Source organism: Numenius arquata, chromosome 9, assembly GCF_964106895.1.
Source record: "Numenius arquata chromosome 9, bNumArq3.hap1.1, whole genome shotgun sequence".
Taxonomy (NCBI): Eukaryota; Metazoa; Chordata; class Aves; order Charadriiformes; family Scolopacidae; genus Numenius; species Numenius arquata.
In genome coordinates this window covers 10,911,212-10,930,767 of record NC_133584.1, presented here as the reverse complement: position 1 = coordinate 10,930,767, position 19,556 = coordinate 10,911,212, and the positions used below count along the sequence as shown (strand labels likewise).

The window sequence follows — 19,556 nt, the reverse complement described above, 5'->3', positions numbered from 1 at the left end:
CTGCTGTTTTCAGTCTGGTGGGTCCAGTATGCATTCAAGCTTTTCTTAATTCATTTTCTCACACCTCAAAAATTAATCATTAGATTTGCAGACAGAGGTATTGTGCTGCATTAAACCAGTTGCTACAGCTGTAAAAAAATAGACACGCTTTAGAACACTCGGATGCCTTCATCAGGTCCAAAACAGATACGGCAGACCTAAATAAAAGTAGCTGAGCTAAATACAACTAGAAAGCCAACGCTCAGAGTTCAGCCAGGTGTATATCACTTGAATCTCTGAAAAACAAGATAGCCGACAGCGTTGAAGTAAAAGAGAAGTTATTAAGGGGATAAGAGAGGAGACAATGCTGGGGAAGAGAAACTGGCAGTTTGATGCCTACAGAAGAGAGAAGTTAATGAGGAGGTATATTGTGATATGCCATAAAACCAGTAAGGCTATTGAGCCCATGGTTTTATATGAGGCTAAAGAAGGGCTCATGTGTCCAAACAGCTTGTCTGCTGTCTCCTACTAAATGAACTGATCTAGAAAAGACCTCTTCCTACAAATTCTTTTTCTTAGGTCTTGCTCTATTGTCCATGGTCATGTTTCACTATCACAGATGTCATATTTAAGAGGAATTCCACAGCTCACTCCCTGTTACAGTGCAGCCAGCACTAAAACTCTCTTCATACCAACCACGATTAGCTCTAAAGGTATATTTGGACCCAGAGGTCTTTGAAAGATGTGACGAGCAGTTACAAGGCAAGCATTATACAGATTGCCCTATCAGAGTTGTTTAATATCAGCAGCTTTTAAAAGGCTAGATTAAAAATTTAAAAAAGCCTACGGTAATCTATAGCTCCTGGTCCTGTCCATCTCTGTTTTATCATCTTTATAGTTTAATGACCACATTCTCCAGCATGACTCTGCAGTGCATAAGAGCTCTCCTACCAATTACCTGGCATCTACCAACCCTTTCCCCAGTCACAGGTGCTCCAAATCACCACTCCTGCTGCTTGTCTCACTTCCTGATCTTTCTTCACTTCTTATCTGGACCAATGCACAGCGTTGATCTGTCTTAACTCTCCAAGTTCAGTTAAGAAGCAATGCAAAACTGAACAGAAAAACAATGTATAAATAGTAACATTAAGAAAATGCAGTGCTCTGTCCTTCATTTCTATTACTCCAGAACAAACCTCTGCCCTCTGGGATACAAGTAATCACAAAAGGGTCTCATTAAATTTGAAGCCTACCAGTGGCTCTAAATATATCTAAAATGCTAGAAGGAAAAAGCCCATTATTTTAAGTGAAGCTATGGACATTAAGTGTGCCAGGGCTGAAGGAGATGCTGGAAGCAAAATATTTTCTACTGTGCTTTTCATAATTGTTACTGGCTTCATAGAGAGAGGTTTACTCTTTGCTGTACCTTTTCCTAAATGAAACACATTTCCTCAACATATATTCACATAAGTGATACTGTGCTTTATCCAAATGGGTCTCCTGAACATAAGCCATATCGATGTTAAGTGCTTAATAACTACAGGCTAAATCCCATGATCTCTCAGCTGGACCATTATACCCATTAAACATTTAAATGAAACAATGTTCAACTTATGTACAAGTGGGGTGGTTTTGGTCTTGTTTTTTTTTAAGCAAGAATCATGTCACAAATAATTCTGTACTATAGCTATTATAAAAGCTATAAAATATACACATTTAGATGAAAAATAATGGCTGGGAATTCCTACCTACAAAATTTTTATGCCTCTTGCAGCAGAGAGCACAGCAATAAAATCCAGAAACTTTGCAGCAGTCATCCCTATGTGACCAAAAATATCAAGAACATCCATTGTAAATGATAATTATTAGAAGAACATTTAAGACCCCTCAAATAACAAAAAAGACGCCTTAACCTTTCCTGAAACACTAAAACCGTCATTTTAAGCAGGGCTTCTCCAGAAGATAGTGGGGAACACAGAATGGGAAGAATCTGTAGCCTATACTTAGCACTGACAAAATGTTAAAGTTAACTAGTGGAGTTCACTTCATAAGATGCTACAGTCAGAAGCATCGCAGGGTTTCTAAATGTTTTACTATTTATGGAAAATAAAAATATGGCCACAAAAATATTACTGAAAAACTCTAAGGTTCAAAACCCACTGAAACCCACCTGCTTCAGATCTTAAGTGCCAGCCACAAAGAGCTATATCAGTGTAAACAGCTGTATCGAACTGACCTTCATAGGCAATAGGCTGCAGCAAAACATAAACAGTCACTAGCAAAAGCATCAGAAAGAATCAAGTGGAGCTTAGGCCTTCTTATTATGTCAATTGTGGCTTTTAAAACAACCAAGTATCCCTCCATCCCCAGTTAGCACTAGCTATAATCAAATGTGTCTTCCTATGAGCAGCTAATGTAAAGAATGCAGGGCACGGGTAACGTGATTGCTGTTGCCCAGCCCGGTGAACAGAACTGCTGCATCTGCATTGTGAACAATCTGGAAGCTGTGGGGAAACATTGATGAAAATCCTGATAAAAGACAATGAAAAAATAACCAGACTGTACAGTGAGAAAAGCATGAGATGTTGTTTCAATGTTTGCAGAGGATAAATAATGCTATAGTCCATGTGATCTATGCAGCTAGAAAATCATCACTGAGCCACGCCTGAGATACAGGGACCAATTCCTAAGAGAAGGCATTGTCAAACTAATTATGCTCAGCTTCCTATTATAGCCCCAAAAGATTTTTAAGAAAGCCACTTCATATGACATACACTGCAAGGTAGCTACACCTTACAGCTATTGTAACTATGATGGAGAGTAAACTTAAGGATCAACCTTTTAACATGGGGATATTTACTCGGAATGATACACCTGAGATAACAAATGCACCCAGCACAGCCAACATCGGTGCTGTAAAGATGACACAGCAAGAAGTTGTTTTCTGCAAACTTTCAACAGAAAAACAATCACCCGTCTCTGAAGTGGAGTTCACGGCACTACAGCACACAATCAGTGTGAACGAGGAATTCGTAGGGCTCACTCATTAGCACTCCTGTTCACCAGATGCTTTTCTGTTTATTTCCAGCCTCAGTATTTTTCAGCAATGTGACGTCCTCTGTCCTTCAGCATGTATAGCACCAATTTTAGCAGAGAAAAGGTTTAACGCCTGCAGACCATTTTGCACTGCAATGGTTTTGATAACAAGGACTTCTAACCATCATCTCGCAACCTTGACAAACGAAAGTTTTTGTTGCGCAAACCTGAACATTCTAAGATAAAACTCTACCTACAGAAGACCTTACTAATTAGCCCTCGAGCACACTGTCACACTTGAGTCAAGAACCCGGGAATGTGTGCCTCTAGGGTCGCATCATTCTGCTCTGGTGAGTACAAGACCTTGTCAGTGTGGTCAGGTGTGGACGCCGTTACACCACAGATCGGCATTGCTGATGTTCTGTGCAGTCCTGCGGAAGTCATGTAAGAAAGACCAGTGTTGCCTGAACTGACGGTGTCAGGCTGAAACAGTTCCTTTGAGTTCAATTAAAATGACCTCCCAAGCAACAGCGCTGTTGCTGTACGCTGGCGTGAACTGCAAACTGTCCTCCCATTTAATCTAAATGAGCCCTCAGTAAAAACGGATGTGGTCATAGTTAACTGCCCGGAGATGTGGGATTAATGCTTATATAGGCTTTTGACAACTATAATTGCTGAGCATTATTGTTAATGTGTCACTTCTCTAGTAACATTCTAGTCCTAGACAAGGACTTTGGGTTTGTCTAGTTCTGAGAGAAGGCAGCTGAAGGGCAACCTCAGGCTCTACAGCTTCCTGAGGAAGGAACGTGGAGAGGGGGTTGCTGAGCTCTTCTCCCCGGGATCCAGGGACAGGACGCCTGGGAACGGTTGAAAGCTGCGTCCGTCAGGGGAAGTTTAGACTTGGCATTAGGAATTATTTCTTTACCCAGAGGGTGGTCACACACGGGAACAGGCTTCCTGGAGAGGTGGTTGATGCCCCACGCCTGCCAGTGTTTAAGAGGCATTTGGACAATGCCCTAAATAATTTGCTTTAACATTGGGTTGGCCCTGAAGTGGTCAGGCAATGGGACCAGATGGTCATTGTCGGTCCTTTCCAACTGAATTTATTGTATTGTATTGTATGCTATGCTACGCTAATATTGATGCTATTATACTTCTTTAGCTACAAAAGGGGTTGAAGCATCTGTACTTAATGATATCAAGGTTTTCCAAAAGGGAGTAATTGAATTCACTTAATATTAATCAGAAATGTAATTCCCAGTATATCATCCTAGTTATTTTTTTTTAATGAAGTTAATTACATGGCCTAAACTGGAGGAAGTACTAGTTTGAAATTCAGCACAACTCTAGCATGGAACTAAAGCATTGTTGTAAGTCTGAGTAACGTGGTGGAAGTATTACCATTGCTTCTTCTCAAATCCCTGCTAGAATCTCTACACCTCAAAAACGTGCATCTCCAGGAATTTTATCATCTGCTAGATTGTTTGTTTCAAGTATTAAGAGTTTTAGCACTCCCTGCAGTAAGGAATGAAATTCATGTTAGACAAGGTACTATAAGTCTTCTGTTTTGGGAAAGTTGAAGATTCTGGTCGGCACACCTGTGCAAGTAAGAAACTGTAAGATTGATTGTTACCTACTGAGGCAGTAGCACCTACAGCTTGGATACATAACTGGGACTTCCCTGTACAAATAACAAGGCAAGAGAGAGACTTACAGTTTTTAGTCAAGTGGTAAAGAAAGAAAAAAAAGGGAAAGAAATATGCAGCTGCATTGCCTGCCCTCAGTGTCATGGCAAATGAGGGGTGGAACTGGTGACAAATCTCTGCTTTCTGTTCCTAGCCACATGTCCTGATCAGTAGGTCTTGTGGTCTCCCATCCCAGAAGAATCACTAGCAAAGGGGAGCAAAAGAGACAGAGCGGAGGGCAGGTTAGGAGAAAAACACACATACACGTGCCCTGTTTAGCCTGTTTGCCAAAGGAGAAGAGGCTTGTGAAATCATCTGTACATGGTTCTGTGTTCTCCAGTGACATTTAAAACTTTTTATTAAGTTTAAGAAAGCGGAGAGAGGTGCCAGCATTACTACCTTTTAACAGTTAAAGACTGATGAGAGAGGTGACTTTCTCCAATGAGAAAAAAAGGCTTAGCATCAACTTACTTCTTAATAGATGCCAGGTTATTCATGCAACCAGGAGAAAAGCTTCTATTATAGCTTGCAGTATAGACCACTGAGAATCAAATCAAAAGATGATACAGATTGAAAGAAACTGAGACCTGCTTGCTTCAGTGCTTATAAGAGTGTTTGTTATGTTTGCTAGAAGAAAGTGCAAGAATTCCTTAAGCCACTAAACCTGCTCATTGCCATGTGGTAAGTAACGCACACCAAGCAAATGCAAGATTTTCAAGACAGAGCCTACCTTTTCAGAAGACTATCACATTTATGTATCAGGTGGATTTTTTGAAGGAACCGAGACAAAAAATAAAACTGGCTCTGGGACAGGCAAAGAGGATGCCCATTAGGAAAGGAGAATGTGACAGGTTGAAATAAGCTGGAGTGACAGCATAATATTTTGATTTTTCAAATAGAAACACTAAAGACTTTCAGTCCTATTGGAATAAGTTACATTACATGGAAATTCTAGCACTAGGAAAAATTCTATGCAGACTATTCTAAGTTCTCAAATAATAAATGTCCAGTCTAGCTTCACAGTAAGGTCAAGGTGAGAAGGGTTTCAAAAAGCAGAGGGGATGACCCAGAACAGCTTTTGTCATCAGAGAAGCTTACAACAGAGCAAGACAGAGATGGCAGCACAAAAATGGAATCAAACCTCTCAGTACAGTCTTGAATCGGGCTATATTCTTTTTATATATGCAGCTATGCACTTCACACTGTGGAAGTCTCTTTCATAACCAGACAGATTACCATTTCAGTTGCAGTGTCGTAAAAACTAAATTCCAGTACTTCAAATTTGGACTGAATGCATGGAATCAACCGTTTTCCTTTCTTTCTCCAGGGTTTGCAGAATAATGTTTTATTCTGAAACTTTCCCTGCAATGAATGGTTGGACTCTCTGTGCACATTTGCAAAATTATTATATAGCTTCAGTGTAAATGTCTAATTAAGTGCTTTAGAAGTTTCCACTGAACACAGTCCAGTTACAGGAGCAGCGGTTTCTGTTACTGCTATGAAAATCCTAACTATAATTCAAAGCTACTCCTTAGTGCTTGGTGTTTTGAAATGTCTTTTCACCTAAGTTATAGACAAGCTCCTATTAAAATAACACTGTTACTCAGACATTAAAAGTAGGAAGTTCTGTAATGTGCAATGGTAATTTGACTCTGTGACATGAATTGTGATGTAATTTTGTAACTGCATGATCACAGGCTCACTTTCCATAGGACTCGCACCTTGTTCAGTGGGCCAGTATCCACCTAATGAGCACTTCGTTCATCCTTTTTGAATGCTGTCTCTTTATCCAGCAAAGTCTATTCCTTCTTCCTCCTAACCAGATTTTTATCAAGTTCTATGGTGTGCTGACAAGTAATGCAGTTCCCTTGGCTTGTTCCCATCCTCATATACTTGTCTTTCACCTAGTCTTAAATTCATCCTCTTCTATCAAAATTGAAGCCAAGCTTTTTTATTTTTTTCCTCGGCTTGTCCTAGGCATAGATGCTTTCCCATCTTAGTCCTCATCTCATGAGAACCTGTCCCAAGTGTTCCTCTCTTTTTTTTCCCAGCCTTTTTCCTTCTATCCTCATGTAACATGACCTTTTCTTCCATTTGATCTGGAAGCCAATGGGACACCTGATTATCTCTCGGGTTCTTCCTGTGACTTCTCCCCTCTGGGCTGTGGGAAAAGGAGTACAGGGGAATGGACATATGTGCAATCCAGTCACACCACGGAACCATAGAATTTACAGCCTGTTCAACCACTAACATCCGAAAAATCACAAAGAAGCATATGCAAGCCCTATGCGCACATAGGGCAGGGGGGAGCATTGCTATGTCACACTTTCAAGCTTAACACTGACAAACCTAGGGTTTTTGTTTTGATCGTTTGTTTGGTTTTAACATGGAAACCAGAAGGAATGATGCTCTTTTGCACCACTCTAACATAATACAAACGAGCAGGGGTGGGAGAGGGAAGGGAGGGAGGGCAATCACCAACAGTGGCTATCCTATTGTTTTCTCTCAAAAACTTGGCAAAGCAACAAGCTAGACGCAGCTGAAACACGCTGGTTAAAAATTTCTCAAAACTTTCATCTAAGACAAACACAAAAAATGCCCAACACCATCACAGAGAAATATTGTCAAAGCCATTGGATATCTGAAAAAGGGTCACGTACCAGAAAATATTAGTAATCCCTACTCACACACAACATTACCAGCATTGCCTATAATTATCATTCACACATTTTTATGCAGGTGATGTCTTATAAATTACTGGTGTGCTCTAAAAGCTTTTTTTTTTTGTCATTGATCAAGGAGCACTTCCCAGATTTTGATATTTATACAAGTAACCAATTCAATTTTAAAACAGGTCTACCAAAACTGTCTCAGCTTAAACGTAATTTCCCTTCCCCTCTGCTCAGCGCTGGTGAGGCCACACCTGGAGGACTGTGTCCAGTGCTGGGCTCCCCAGTGCAAGAGAGACATGGACATACTGGAGAGAGTCCAGTAAAGAGCCACAAGGATGATGGATAAGAAGGCATCTCTCCTGGGATTCCTGGCTGAGAGAGCCGGGGCTGTTCAGCCTGGGGAGGAGAAGGCTCAGGGGGCTCTCATCAATGTGTACGAACACCTGCGTGCAGGGGGCAAAGAGGACAGAGCCAGGCTCTTCCCAGTGGTGCCCAGTGACAGGACCAGAAGCCATGGGCACACACTGACACACAGGAGGGCCCCTCTGAACATCAGGAAACACTCTGTCACTGTCAGGGTGACCGAGCACTGGCACAGGTTGCCCGGGGAGGTGGTGGAGTCTTCATCCTTGGAGATATTCAAAACCCACCTGGACATGGTCCTGAGCAACCGGCTCTGGGTGGCCCTGCTCGAGCAGGGGGTTGGGGATGACAACCTCCAGAGGTCCCTGTCAACCTCAACCAGTCTGTGATTCTGCAGTTCTTTGGGCTAACTCATCCCTTCAGTCCGCGTGTCTTCTCTACCTACACCCTTCACGATCTGTCATCATCTTCTTTTCCTCAGCTTCGACCAGCAGGCCCCAGCCGCTCCACACGGCACCGCCACCCCCGGCTGCCATTTTGCGGCGGGCGCGCGGCTAAGGCAGCCCGGCACGTGCCGACACGGCTCCCGCCTTTTTTCTCCGCGTCTCCCCCCCCCGAGGGCCTGGGCCGCCGCCCGCACCGCGGGGTGGTTCCCGGCCCCGGTCACACGCGGAGGCGCCGCGGGGTGGGGTGAGGCTCTGCCGGTGCCGCCCCAGACCCGGCCCCGCGCCCCGCCCATGGCCGGCGGGGGTTGGGGGGCGGGGGGGACGTGCCGCCGCCGCGGCAGGGCATGGCGGAGCGCCCGCCCCGCCGCCACGCGGGGATTCCTCGGGGCGGGGCCGCCGCCGCCGGCCGGCAGACGTACGGCGCGTGGCCCCGCCCCTATATAAGGGGCGACCTCGGGCACAGCGCCGGGAGCGCGGCCGCCGCCTCAGCTGCAGCCCTTCCGCGGAGCCGGCGCCATGGCAGGTCAGTCAGCGCCGCCACGCCTCCGCCGGGGCTGCTCTGCCGTGGGGCCGCCAGCGCGGGGCGGGGGGGGTCCGCGGGAGGCGGAGGGGGAGCAGCTTCGGGGGGCGGTCGCGGTTCAGCCCTGCTCCAGGCCGCCCGCCTCGGTACTCGGCCCGGGGCTACGTCCTCGACGGGGAGTAGGAAGGCCCCGAGAGGCCGCTGCGGAGCCGTGGCGCTCACTGGAGAAAGTCTGTCCCTCTCCCGAAGCGCTAACGGGAGAGCCCGGCCTCCGGGCGCTCCGCGATGAGCGCGTCCCCGGGGCCGCCTGGCGGCTCTCCGACCGGGTTTGCTTCCCTGGAGCTGTCAGCGGGGCCGGCTTCGCTTCCAGGTCCGTGAGGCGGCGGAGCCCGGCGCTCTGCCCCGCGGCCTGCCGGTTTCGCTAGGAGTCCTGCACCGTAACCGTGGGGTGTCCCGCTCCTCCCGAAGCGCGGGGAGCAGCTGCGAACCCGGCTGTGCCTGTGAAATGCTGCCGGGGGGAAGCTCTAGAACAGCTGGGGCAGGCGCTGCTGTGCCCCGCACGCTGCAGAAGGAAAGGTTGCTCCGAGTTCAGGCTTCCAGCGTGCGCTGAGGTGTGCGAGGGCCAGCGCGCAGGCAGTGTTGCCCGTGAGTGAGGCAGCCAAAGATGCCCCTGAAGCGGCTTGGCTTTGCCTGCGTGAATCAATTTTGAAACTGTGCGACTGTCTTGCATTCTCTGTGGTTTTGCAGCCATGCTATTTTTTAATAGTTAAGTGTGTTTCAGGTATAATGGTGACTGCTCTGTGACCATCACCTACTGCGGAGGAAGTGTTTACGGAGGATGGGGAAGGGAGACCCACACAAGCAGAATACCTGTGGTTTAGGTAGAATGGACTAGTCTCTTGCAGATGTAACTTCCACATTAAGCAGCAACTGATAGTATGGACTCGTACAGGTTGTCCCACTGTCCTCAGCACTGGTGAGGCCACACCTTGAGTGCCATGTTCAGTTTTGGGCCCCTCACTGCAAAAAAGACATTGAGGCGCTGGAGCATGTCCAGAGAAGGGTAACAAAGCCGGTGAGGGGGTCTGGAGCACAAGTCTTATGAGGAGCAGCTGAGGGAGCTGAGGTTGTTGAGCCTGGAGAAAAGGAGGCTGAAACTACCTGAAAGGAGGTTGTAGAGAGGTGGGGGTCAGTCTCTTCTGCCAAGTAACAGGCAATAGGACAAAAGAAACTGGCCTCAAGTTGCACCAGGGGAGGTTTAGACTGGATACTGGGAAAAAATTCATCATCGAAAGGGTTGTCAAACATCGGAACAGGCTGCCCAGGGAAGTGGGGGAGTCACCATCCCTGGATGTATTTAAAAGACATGTAGACTTGGTGCTGAGGGACATGGTTTAATGCTGGTTTTGGCAGTGTTAGGTTAATGGTTGGACTTGATGAGCCAACCTAGATGATTCTATGATTCTGTAACATGTCTGAATTTACTTTGGAGAAAGTATGAAATAGAAAGTAGTTTATCCAAAACTTTGGGAAGGTATACTTGGATGCTCTACAAGTTGCCAGTATCCTCCTCCTCTCAAGCAGTCATAAAGTTTCCTGCTGCAGTTGGATGTAACGGGGGCTGCTTAGCCTTTACTCTATCATTAAATTGAGTTTATTTCTCTAAGACCGTTGTGTGTGAATACCCAATTTCAGTAAGATGAGGAGACATGGTAGACGTATACCTGCTAACAAGTCAATGAAAAAGACTAGTCTTTCAGTGGTAAGGTCACTTTAAGGATTAGTCTTACACTGCTGTGAAAAAAAAAAACCACCACACCAACATTCTGATGAATGCTGCACAATCCCACTTTGTCTACACTGGATTTCTAGTGAGCTGTCTGTCAGCAGAGAGTGGCAGACTTCTATTTATTGAGTAGTTGAGGAGTAACATGCAAATTAAGTCATGAAAAATGCTTCCCTATTAAGATGTTCACACTACTTGAAATGCTACACACTTGCCATTTGTAAAGCTTCAAAGAAACACAAATTGTTTTGTAGATTTTCTGAATTTGTATGAGCTATTACAAATTGGTAGCCAAAGTGAATTGGAAAAAAAAAAAAACCCAAAATCTTTATTTCTGGCATGTAGAAGCTTTTTTTGAACTTTGTAATTGATGGCTACAATCTAAATCCCTTGGGACTAGTTGTTTTTGCTGCTAAGCAAGATAGAAGGTTTTGTAGCTGCTCTGTAGAGCTTGCAAACCAGGTTTGCAGAGCTTATAGACAATTATGGTATATGGCTTTCTGTTGTCAACCGTTAAAATAGTATTAAGTTTAAAAGATATTGATGATGACTGTCTCATGGGCTGAGGAGTTGTACCAAACCACCACCTCTCTGGAAGTAGACCAGTCAGTATTTTAATCTTGCTGCTAGACTTGATAATAAGCCTTTAAGTGCCCAGAACCCTCACTCAAACCTCATCTAACCTAGTTAACAACTTCTGTAGAGAAAAGAAATCTCAGTTGCTAAATTAAATTTGAATGTGAAAATCTACTCTTGAAATTCTTAGGGAGAAAGCATCTTGTTGATGGTGTCAAAAATGGCTTGGTAGAAAAGAGCATACTTCTTTATAAAGTGCTGTAGCTTGGAAAAGAGTAGTACTACATGGTGATAGTTAACAGTGAACTGAAGAAGCTTAGAAATTACTTGTTTGCTTTTGTCAGTCCCACCCTGGCAGTTTAAAACAACATGACAACTGAAAGAATGCAAAGCTTGTATTACATGGCCTCAATAAGCAGTATATGGCAAAGTGATCCGTCTTGATCTATTTTTAAGAGAAGCTGGAGCAGAAGACTGTACTTTATAGTAACAATCCAACCTTCCTCTTTTTGCTTGATGAACAAAAACTGCTGCAAGTCTTAAATTGCTTATCATATTACTGGTTACTTCCCACTTAAATCTTGCATTCCTGTGATAGAGCTGCAGCTGTGGATTGTAGAACAACTCATCTGCAAAATCCTGAGCTAGCAAAACTTAATACTGCTGTCCAAGATCTAATTCAATGCTTACTTTCATTTGAAAATGAAAGTTTCATGCTGCCCTAACTTCAGGGTTGAGAGCTGAACCTTTACTCCACAAAACTCTACTGTTACTAACTTTAGACCAAATGCAAGCTCACCGACTCCCAATACTTTCAGTTTCAAAACAGTATATTAATGGCCAAAATAAGGCTCTTTTGGAACACTTAGCGTGACTTATTTGACATGTGGGCAACCTGGAACTGTTATTTTTCTTGCAACAGTCTTGGTTTTGTTGTTTCTTACTGCATTTTGCTGTTACTAATGGCAAGTATAGCTATGTGAGTATCATCTGCTTCTTTCAGCCATGTAAGTAGGCTCAATATGCAGAGTTACAGGGCACACTTTGGAGGTCTCACAGCATGATTAAAATACTAGGTTTTTAGTGTATCTATCTCAGGATAAAGTAGTAGATTGTTAACTTGACCAAGTTCATTTCTTCCAGACCAGTCTTTTGTGACTCTAGCCACAAATGACTCCTATGTGAAAGGAGCACTGGTACTCGGTTCATCCTTGCAACAGTACAGAACAACAAGGAAGCTGACTGCACTCATAACTCCTCAGGTCTCAGATCCTATGAGGTAAGGTCATTTATATACCTCAAACTGCTGTAGTTCCTGCTGATATGAAGGCTGAGAAACAAAAGTTCAATTCATTAATAGTAACCTTCCAAAACTCTGTAAGCAAAGCTTACAGAATTCCAGATAGTTTAAGTTGAATTCTGCTAAGTTCTTCAAACATGAAACTTTTTGTTTCTTCCATGTGATGAGTTAACAAATACTCTGTAGTTAGAGAACTAAACTGTGACTTGATAATGATATTTCAAGTGGGTCTTTGCTCTTTCACAGTCCTGCTTAAAACAGTCCAACAATTTGATACTGCCTATGTGTTCATTAGTGCTGTGTGTGTGCATGTGGAGGTGGGAGTAGGGGATTGGTATTTATTTGTCACATTATCTCGATCTGGAATACATAAGCTCTCTCGAAATCTAGCGGACACTTCAAATTTTATCATGAGAGAAGAAAATGAGTAGAACTAAAGTAGCACCAAGTACTTCAAATCAGCAAATCAACATAGGTATCTAAGGAAGTCACCACCTACAACAAATGAAATTAACAGGCAACTGCTTCCTACAGCCTCTCTAGAATAGACTCGGTATGAAGCGGACTGGGTGCTCTCTCCACATGTAAGAGGAGGGTAAAAAAACAATTAACTTAATAGCTATATGAACTACAGATGATAGGTCATGATTCTTTATGTGGGGAAGCTCTTCTGAAAAAATCTCTCAATTTATAGAGACACTAGAGAAGTGGCTCAATAATAAATGGAGTGACTCTCCCTGGAGTCTCTTGGCAGCTAAATGGCTTTATCAATATAAAGATGTTACGTATAGGAACATCCATTTTAGCCTATTAGGTGAGTGTGCTCTTCTAAGATGAGTCATAAACGTGCTTATGCGTAGTGCAAGCCAGCTACTGCTATGCCCTTAGGCCAGCAATACCTTACCTACCTCATGGTGTAACTGGAACTTGCATTTCTCGCTGTAGCCACTAACAAGGTATGCCTTAAGTTCAGAAGCCACTGTCCATACCAAGCCGTCAGTATAAAGACAGCCTTGTAAGGCAGTTCTAAAACTCATCATCTACAAGCTCTGTGGCTCATATTGTACTGATAAACTGTAGACTCGCAGTAGAAGACTACAGTGAGTCTTCTCACTGTTCTACAGTGAGACTTTACAGATGCTTTATATTCTAAGCATCATTAACTCCTTAACCTCTCTTGAATTAATGGTAATGCTTTACCATCCGATGCAAAGGCCAGATATCTGCCACAGAATTTCACTACGCTGCCTGAAAGTTTAGGTGTTACCCTTAGGTGAACATGATACTAAGTCAAAGCACTGTTGTACCCACAGCCATGATTAAGTCAGCCTTTAAAACTTTACAGCATAAAGGAAGTTTTAGCAACTGGGTCTAGTCAGATGTCCCTAACAGTCACGGATATAGAACAGTGTTGTCATAACTATTGCATAAACTTTTGTTTCAGCTGTTTAGGATTCAGTTACTGTCCTGCTCAAGCTGCTCTAAGCAGGCAATTAAGAAATGGGAAGCTGTTAAAGTAGACTGCTAACTTGCCAAAAATCAGTCTGGCTGAAATAAAAATGTGTGGAAAGTTTGTACTACATAGCCATGACCTACTGGACTTGGTAGCAATGCCAACTAAAGCCCTGTTTGTGGAAGAAAATACCCCAAACATCTTTGTTCCCTAAAATGTGCCTGTTAGAACCTAGAAACCTTGAGGCAGACGGATGTACTTTCCAACGCATGCAGTCAGCTCTTACTGATTACTTAAGAAATGCTGCCAGGTTCCCTGTAATTCCACTTTATGGAATCTGTCATGTGGTCTGGCGCAGGAATAACAATAGACCTAAATCTTGGCAATTGACTCTTTCCCCAGGAGAGTGCTGGAAACAGTTTTTGATGAAGTCGTATTGGTAAATGTCTTGGATAGTGGGGATTCGGCACACTTGGCGTTAATGAAAAGGCCTGAGCTGGGTGTCACACTAACAAAGCTTCACTGCTGGGAACTGACACAGTTTTCAAAATGCGTTTTCATGGATGCAGACACAATGGTAAGTGGTTGTGTCTCACAGTACCTCTTAATGACCTGGTATGGGGGTTGCTGAGATTTTTTTTCTGCAGGTTGTTTTTGTTGTTTGGGTTTTTTGGAGGGGTTGGTGGTGTTTGACTTTTTTTTTTTTTAAGGGAGGGGTAATAGAGGTCTTCTTGTCACTTGGACTAGTAACTCTAAAAATGTATGTGCCTTTGTCATATAAATTAATTGTAGTCTGTGGTGACTAACTTCATAAAATGTCATCTTCCATAAGACAAGAGCATTGATATGAGAACTTTTATGTCTTAACGTGGATGTCAAAATCCACTAAAACACAATACCCCAAGTGCTAACCTAAAAACCAGAAAACTTTTCTTTTTTTACCCTTTTACAACTAGGTTTTGTCAAATATTGATGAGCTTTTTGAGAGAGAAGAGCTTTCTGCAGCACCAGATCCAGGCTGGCCTGACTGTTTTAATTCAGGAGTTTTTGTTTACCGACCTTCCATTGAAACATACAATCAGCTGTTACAGTTTGCCACAGAGAATGGCAGCTTTGATGGTATGTTTTAATTTGTATTTCAATATTTTAGACCAAAATGGTAATAGTGGTTGGGATGGCTCAGTAACTACGTATGTGTCATGGGGTTTCTGTACGATAAACTCTGAACTCAATGTATTAACTACAAAAAAGTATATCCTTCTCACAACAGAGGCATCATTACAATATGTAGTAAAACTTTTTTCAGACTTCATGAAATAAACCCCCTAAGTTTGGCCTCCAAACTAGCAGCTGTAAGTATTAGCAATGTAGAATCATGTAACAAGAAATCTTAAGCAAGCACAGTGTGTATATTAGCAACTGAAACTGCAGTAGTTTCATGCATTCCTAACACTCACAGCTTGAATGTTCTAAGCTAACTCTAGTTGCTGTGGAAAAAAAATAGTACTGATCAACTTGAGTCCTGCTTCAGAGAAACAAACACTTGAAGATGGAACTATATCTTCACATGCTGTGTGATAGCTTCCTGTCATTATAGGGTGGTGACCACTTCTTTCCCTGTATCAAGTGCATGTAGCCTTGGCTGCTTCCTGCTATAGGTCACTTGTGATCAGCCACTGTGCCAGACTTAAGCTTGAGAAGCCAAGTTCTGCTGTCCTGTACGTTTCTTAAATCTACTACCATTGCAGTAAATGCACGGTGCTTGAAGACTGCTATAGGTAAAGGCTTCTGAATGACTATCGCTGTCTCCTGTCACTAAATTTAATTATGTAACTACTGTGGTACAAAATAAAGTCTAACTGAAAAAGCTACACATAACTACATTAAGTAAGACCATAAAAGGGAGCTCTTACTAGAAAGAAATTAGCCAGCCTGTTGACTTACCTTTCAGTACTTTGCAAAAAGTAAATTTTCTAGATGTCACTCCCAGTCTGCAGAATAATCCCCGTTATTGTGTGGACTCCTATGTGTGGCCTCCTAAAGAACATTAATTGCAATAAGATGCTTAATGCTACCATATGAATAAACTCCAGTGAAAATGAGTACTGCAATGTAATGAAGGGTCGTCTGTACCTTGCTACTGACAAGGCAGCAGTTGGTAGCTCTAGCAGAGCTCTTCAGTGTTGGGTGTAAATTGATTAACAGCTACAGTTAAAGCTATAGCACCATACTGAATTGTTGCATTTAAAAAAAACAAACAAAAAAACCACTTTTTTTTTTTTTGCAAACTGGCCATTGAGTAGCTCCAGAAATATCTGAGACTTGGTGATTGTCTCCTCTGAGCTTTGTGCTTGACTGCTAGCAGACCCCATCTTCTAGGTCTAAGGCCCCTGTCCTTTAAAAGAATAGAACTGCATCCACAACATACTTTCTGACTTGAAAGTTAAAGCCACACAATGGTGAAACTTCCTCAGTGTCCTAAACATGAAGCAATTGTTGCAGCTCTTAACAGCAAAAATGGTGGCTTAATGGTTTAGGTACCAAATTTCTAGAACTAATTTGTGCTTCAGCTTTAAAATTTATTTGGTTTTTATTAAATGGTAGGATTGATCTGAGTAATGAGACCATGGGGACTTATATTGTCTACATAAGCTGCTGCTGAGTGCATGAACTCAGGAGAAAGTGGATTTAAAGTTAAATTGATCTAGACAGTAATACAAGTTCCTAGGAAACTTCTTATGAGGAACACCTGTCACTGCCCTTAGTGGGACACTGGGATGCAAACTCAACAAGGTACCAAGCTATGCATAACTGAAGTCAAGCTCTAAGCACCCCATCTGCAGTAGCCATAACAAGCGCATGCAAGACTTTCCAGAGTAGTTAATCTTTATAACAGCAGAGAGATACCTCCTATGTAATGCTGTTGTCCAGAAATGGTAGAGTGATGGCTACTTACAGAGACAACCACTTTATCTGAACTTCACCTTTCAAGATAATGAGGAATATGTAATGCAGTAATTCTAGATGCCATCTAAAAGTAGTGGAGGGGAAGAAAAGTTTTGTTTTAAAAGAAATCTAATAGTACTAATACCTTAAGAACATTCCTATTGCTTCAACAATCTTCTGGCTCTTTAGCATGGGGTTGAAAATGGTTGCTTTTACACATAAAGATATAATGCAGCAAGACTGTATCTGTAAATATGTTGCTAACGTAACTACTGCCTGATTCTTTTGCCTTATGCCTAAGGTCGAGTTTATACAACAGGACTACTGTTCAAGTCAGAACTAGGACAGCTAAATGCTACTTTCAGTGGCTGCTTTGGCACGAACGCATGCCATCTGAAAAAAAGCCAAGGATGTAAAACTCTGAGTGGGAGAAAGTCCTGTAGGACAGCAACAATGTATTTAACTTGTACCTTCAGTTATGAGCTATCCATTCTGAGAGGTCATCCCAGACTTCCCTCTCTTAGATGATCTTACGGTTCCCATACACATTCTTAACAAAGCATTGAGTTAGAAGTTACAATGAAACTTTGCCGAGTAAAGACCTGGGGACTTGCCTGGTTTCTTCGACTCTTGTTCTCTTGTGATGGGTACAACTTCTTCAAAAGTGCTCTTCTCCCTTTATGGGTCGAAAGGCAAGTGAGAGGCTTGAAGTTACTGGACTGATTCTCTAGGCAATTTCTCCCTCTTCAATCTGCGTGTGTGCTGACAGCTGTAACGGGATACTTTGAATTTATATTTGTCAGTGTACTATCCGTACATCTAAGTTTATGCCCAGTGCCTAAAACAAAAAGCAAATTCCGCTCAAACATCAGTGAGGGTGTAAGCTTTGGTACTGCCCTAAATCTAATAACGGGTCAATAAAAAAAACTGAGTCAGAGACTGAGTGCTTTAGAAGACTAAACATTAAAATAAAACACTACCTCTTTTCTAACTAGGCTATCCATTTACCTATTCCTTAGCAATGCTACTTGTGAATGCAGTTACAGATGGAGAGAAGACAGCAAATGAATGTTGAAGGACTCCCTTCAATCTCCTTCATAAGAGGAACTATTAGCACTTAAAGACTAACTATATTCACTGCAATAAAGAATAAATGGACATGAATAAGTAGTTTTTACTTCTCAGTAGACTCTTATAAACTAGTCTGCTTTGGGCCAGAGGCTGATTTGTATGTCAGTAATAGAGTAGCTAAACCAAACCACTTCAGACTCATTTAACCTCATTACAACCTCTGCTTGCAAACTAAGAGGTGACCCCTCCCAAGAGAGTAGATCTGGCCATAACTTAGATTGTTACCCTCACTTAGGGGTTAGTCAGCAGCTTTTAAATAACAGGCAGTGGGCATTCCTAGCTCTGTAAGGGATTTGATGAAGTTTTACTAGAGTAGTCACCAAGACTGAATGTGCTTTCCTGATCACATCACAGTGCAGGAACCTGATCACATCCAGGGCTGCAGGTCTAACAGACCACTGATACCCTAACCCTGGCGTTGATGTTGGTCATGCATCTGTAAGCAAAAGTAATAAAACTAATTGTTGGTACTTGATCTTCTGAGCCACAGCTTTCCTGAAGTTGAACAGTACTCAATTGTCAAGTCCTGGGTTTTTGCTGCCTTCTACAGCTTGAACTTAAGCTGTGAAAGAAACTGAATGGTAGGCTTTGTGAGCAGCTATCTTCTGCTACCTTGTAGCAAAAGCAACCCCACACGTACTATCTCTTTCATTCTCTGTATTTTTTGGATTTTCAAAGGCTGCAAGGTTTACAGGATTGTTCACAAATAGAACTCTAGTGCCCTGTGCCAAACTCCTACTGGACATGACAACTGCATTATCAAGCAATTAGTGAAGTGACTGAAAAAGATCCTAAAACAACTATCTGATGTTTGTAGCCTATTAATGCTTTTTCTTTCAGGTGCAGATCAGGGGTTATTAAACACCTTTTTCAGCAGCTGGGCAACAACAGACATGAGCAAACATCTACCATTTATTTATAATTTGAGCAGCACTTCTGTATATTCCTACCTTCCAGCATTTAAAGCGTAAGTTCAAAATTCTAAGATGACTTTCAGAGCTGATATAAACTAATTTCTTATAATAGAATGAACAGGCATGTTGTTAACTTACACAGCTTTTCTAAAGGGAAACCATTATTGTCACTAAAAGAAGGTATAACTGTTTCTTGTCTTTTTAAAAAAAAAAAAGTTGAATTAATACTAGTTAAATTAATCGTTTAATGATTCATGCAGAGAGAAAGCTGTATCTCTAGCTTAAACCACTCATCCCTGGTGGTAACACCAAAGTTGATTTAGAGTAAGCACGTTTGACAGGTCACTTGCAAAAGGAAGAACCACTACTCCAGTATGGACTACTGTCCATTACATCTCTAACCAAAGACAGTAGCTCTTAAATCAGCTTTAGCTGAACTTCAGTATGTCACTGGTGGTATTGTTTCCCACCTAGATAACTTGCCCTTTCCTCACTCCAATTACTTAGGATATTTAAAAACCGGTAGTCACAGTTCATCTAATCAACCTATATCATTCAAATAAATATGGTGAACAAAGACTTGTATAAAGCTATAATTCTCTCCCACCAGTCTTTCTAGATCTCAGTTCCTTACGTAATAGCAAGATGGAACAAAGACTACAGCCAACCATCATACTGGTACAAGCTTCCTGTGTAAGGGAAACAACCGTATCCTCCCTAGCTAGCAGTGTGAGATTTGGCATGCAAGT

The 19,556-nt window shown here is 42.5% G+C and overlaps 1 protein-coding gene across 3 annotated transcripts in view; it reads left to right on the top strand.

Moving 5' to 3' along the window:
• Positions 1-8,488: 8,488 nt before the first annotated feature.
• The window catches only part of GYG1 (glycogenin 1), a 19,203-nt gene continuing 8,135 nt past the window's right edge, over positions 8,489-19,556 (top strand). For 2 of the 3 annotated variants that reach the window (XM_074153856.1, XM_074153859.1), the window contains exons 1-5: positions 8,655-8,704; positions 12,207-12,342; positions 14,219-14,393; positions 14,773-14,935; positions 18,734-18,860. In XM_074153856.1, the coding sequence (XP_074009957.1) occupies positions 8,698-8,704; positions 12,207-12,342; positions 14,219-14,393; positions 14,773-14,935; positions 18,734-18,860 (608 nt within the window). In that variant the 5' untranslated portion in view covers positions 8,655-8,697. Of the gene's footprint in view, positions 8,705-12,206; positions 12,343-14,218; positions 14,394-14,772; positions 14,936-18,733; positions 18,861-19,556 lie in introns of all 3 variants that reach the window. The other variant, XM_074153857.1, reaches the window with a different exon arrangement.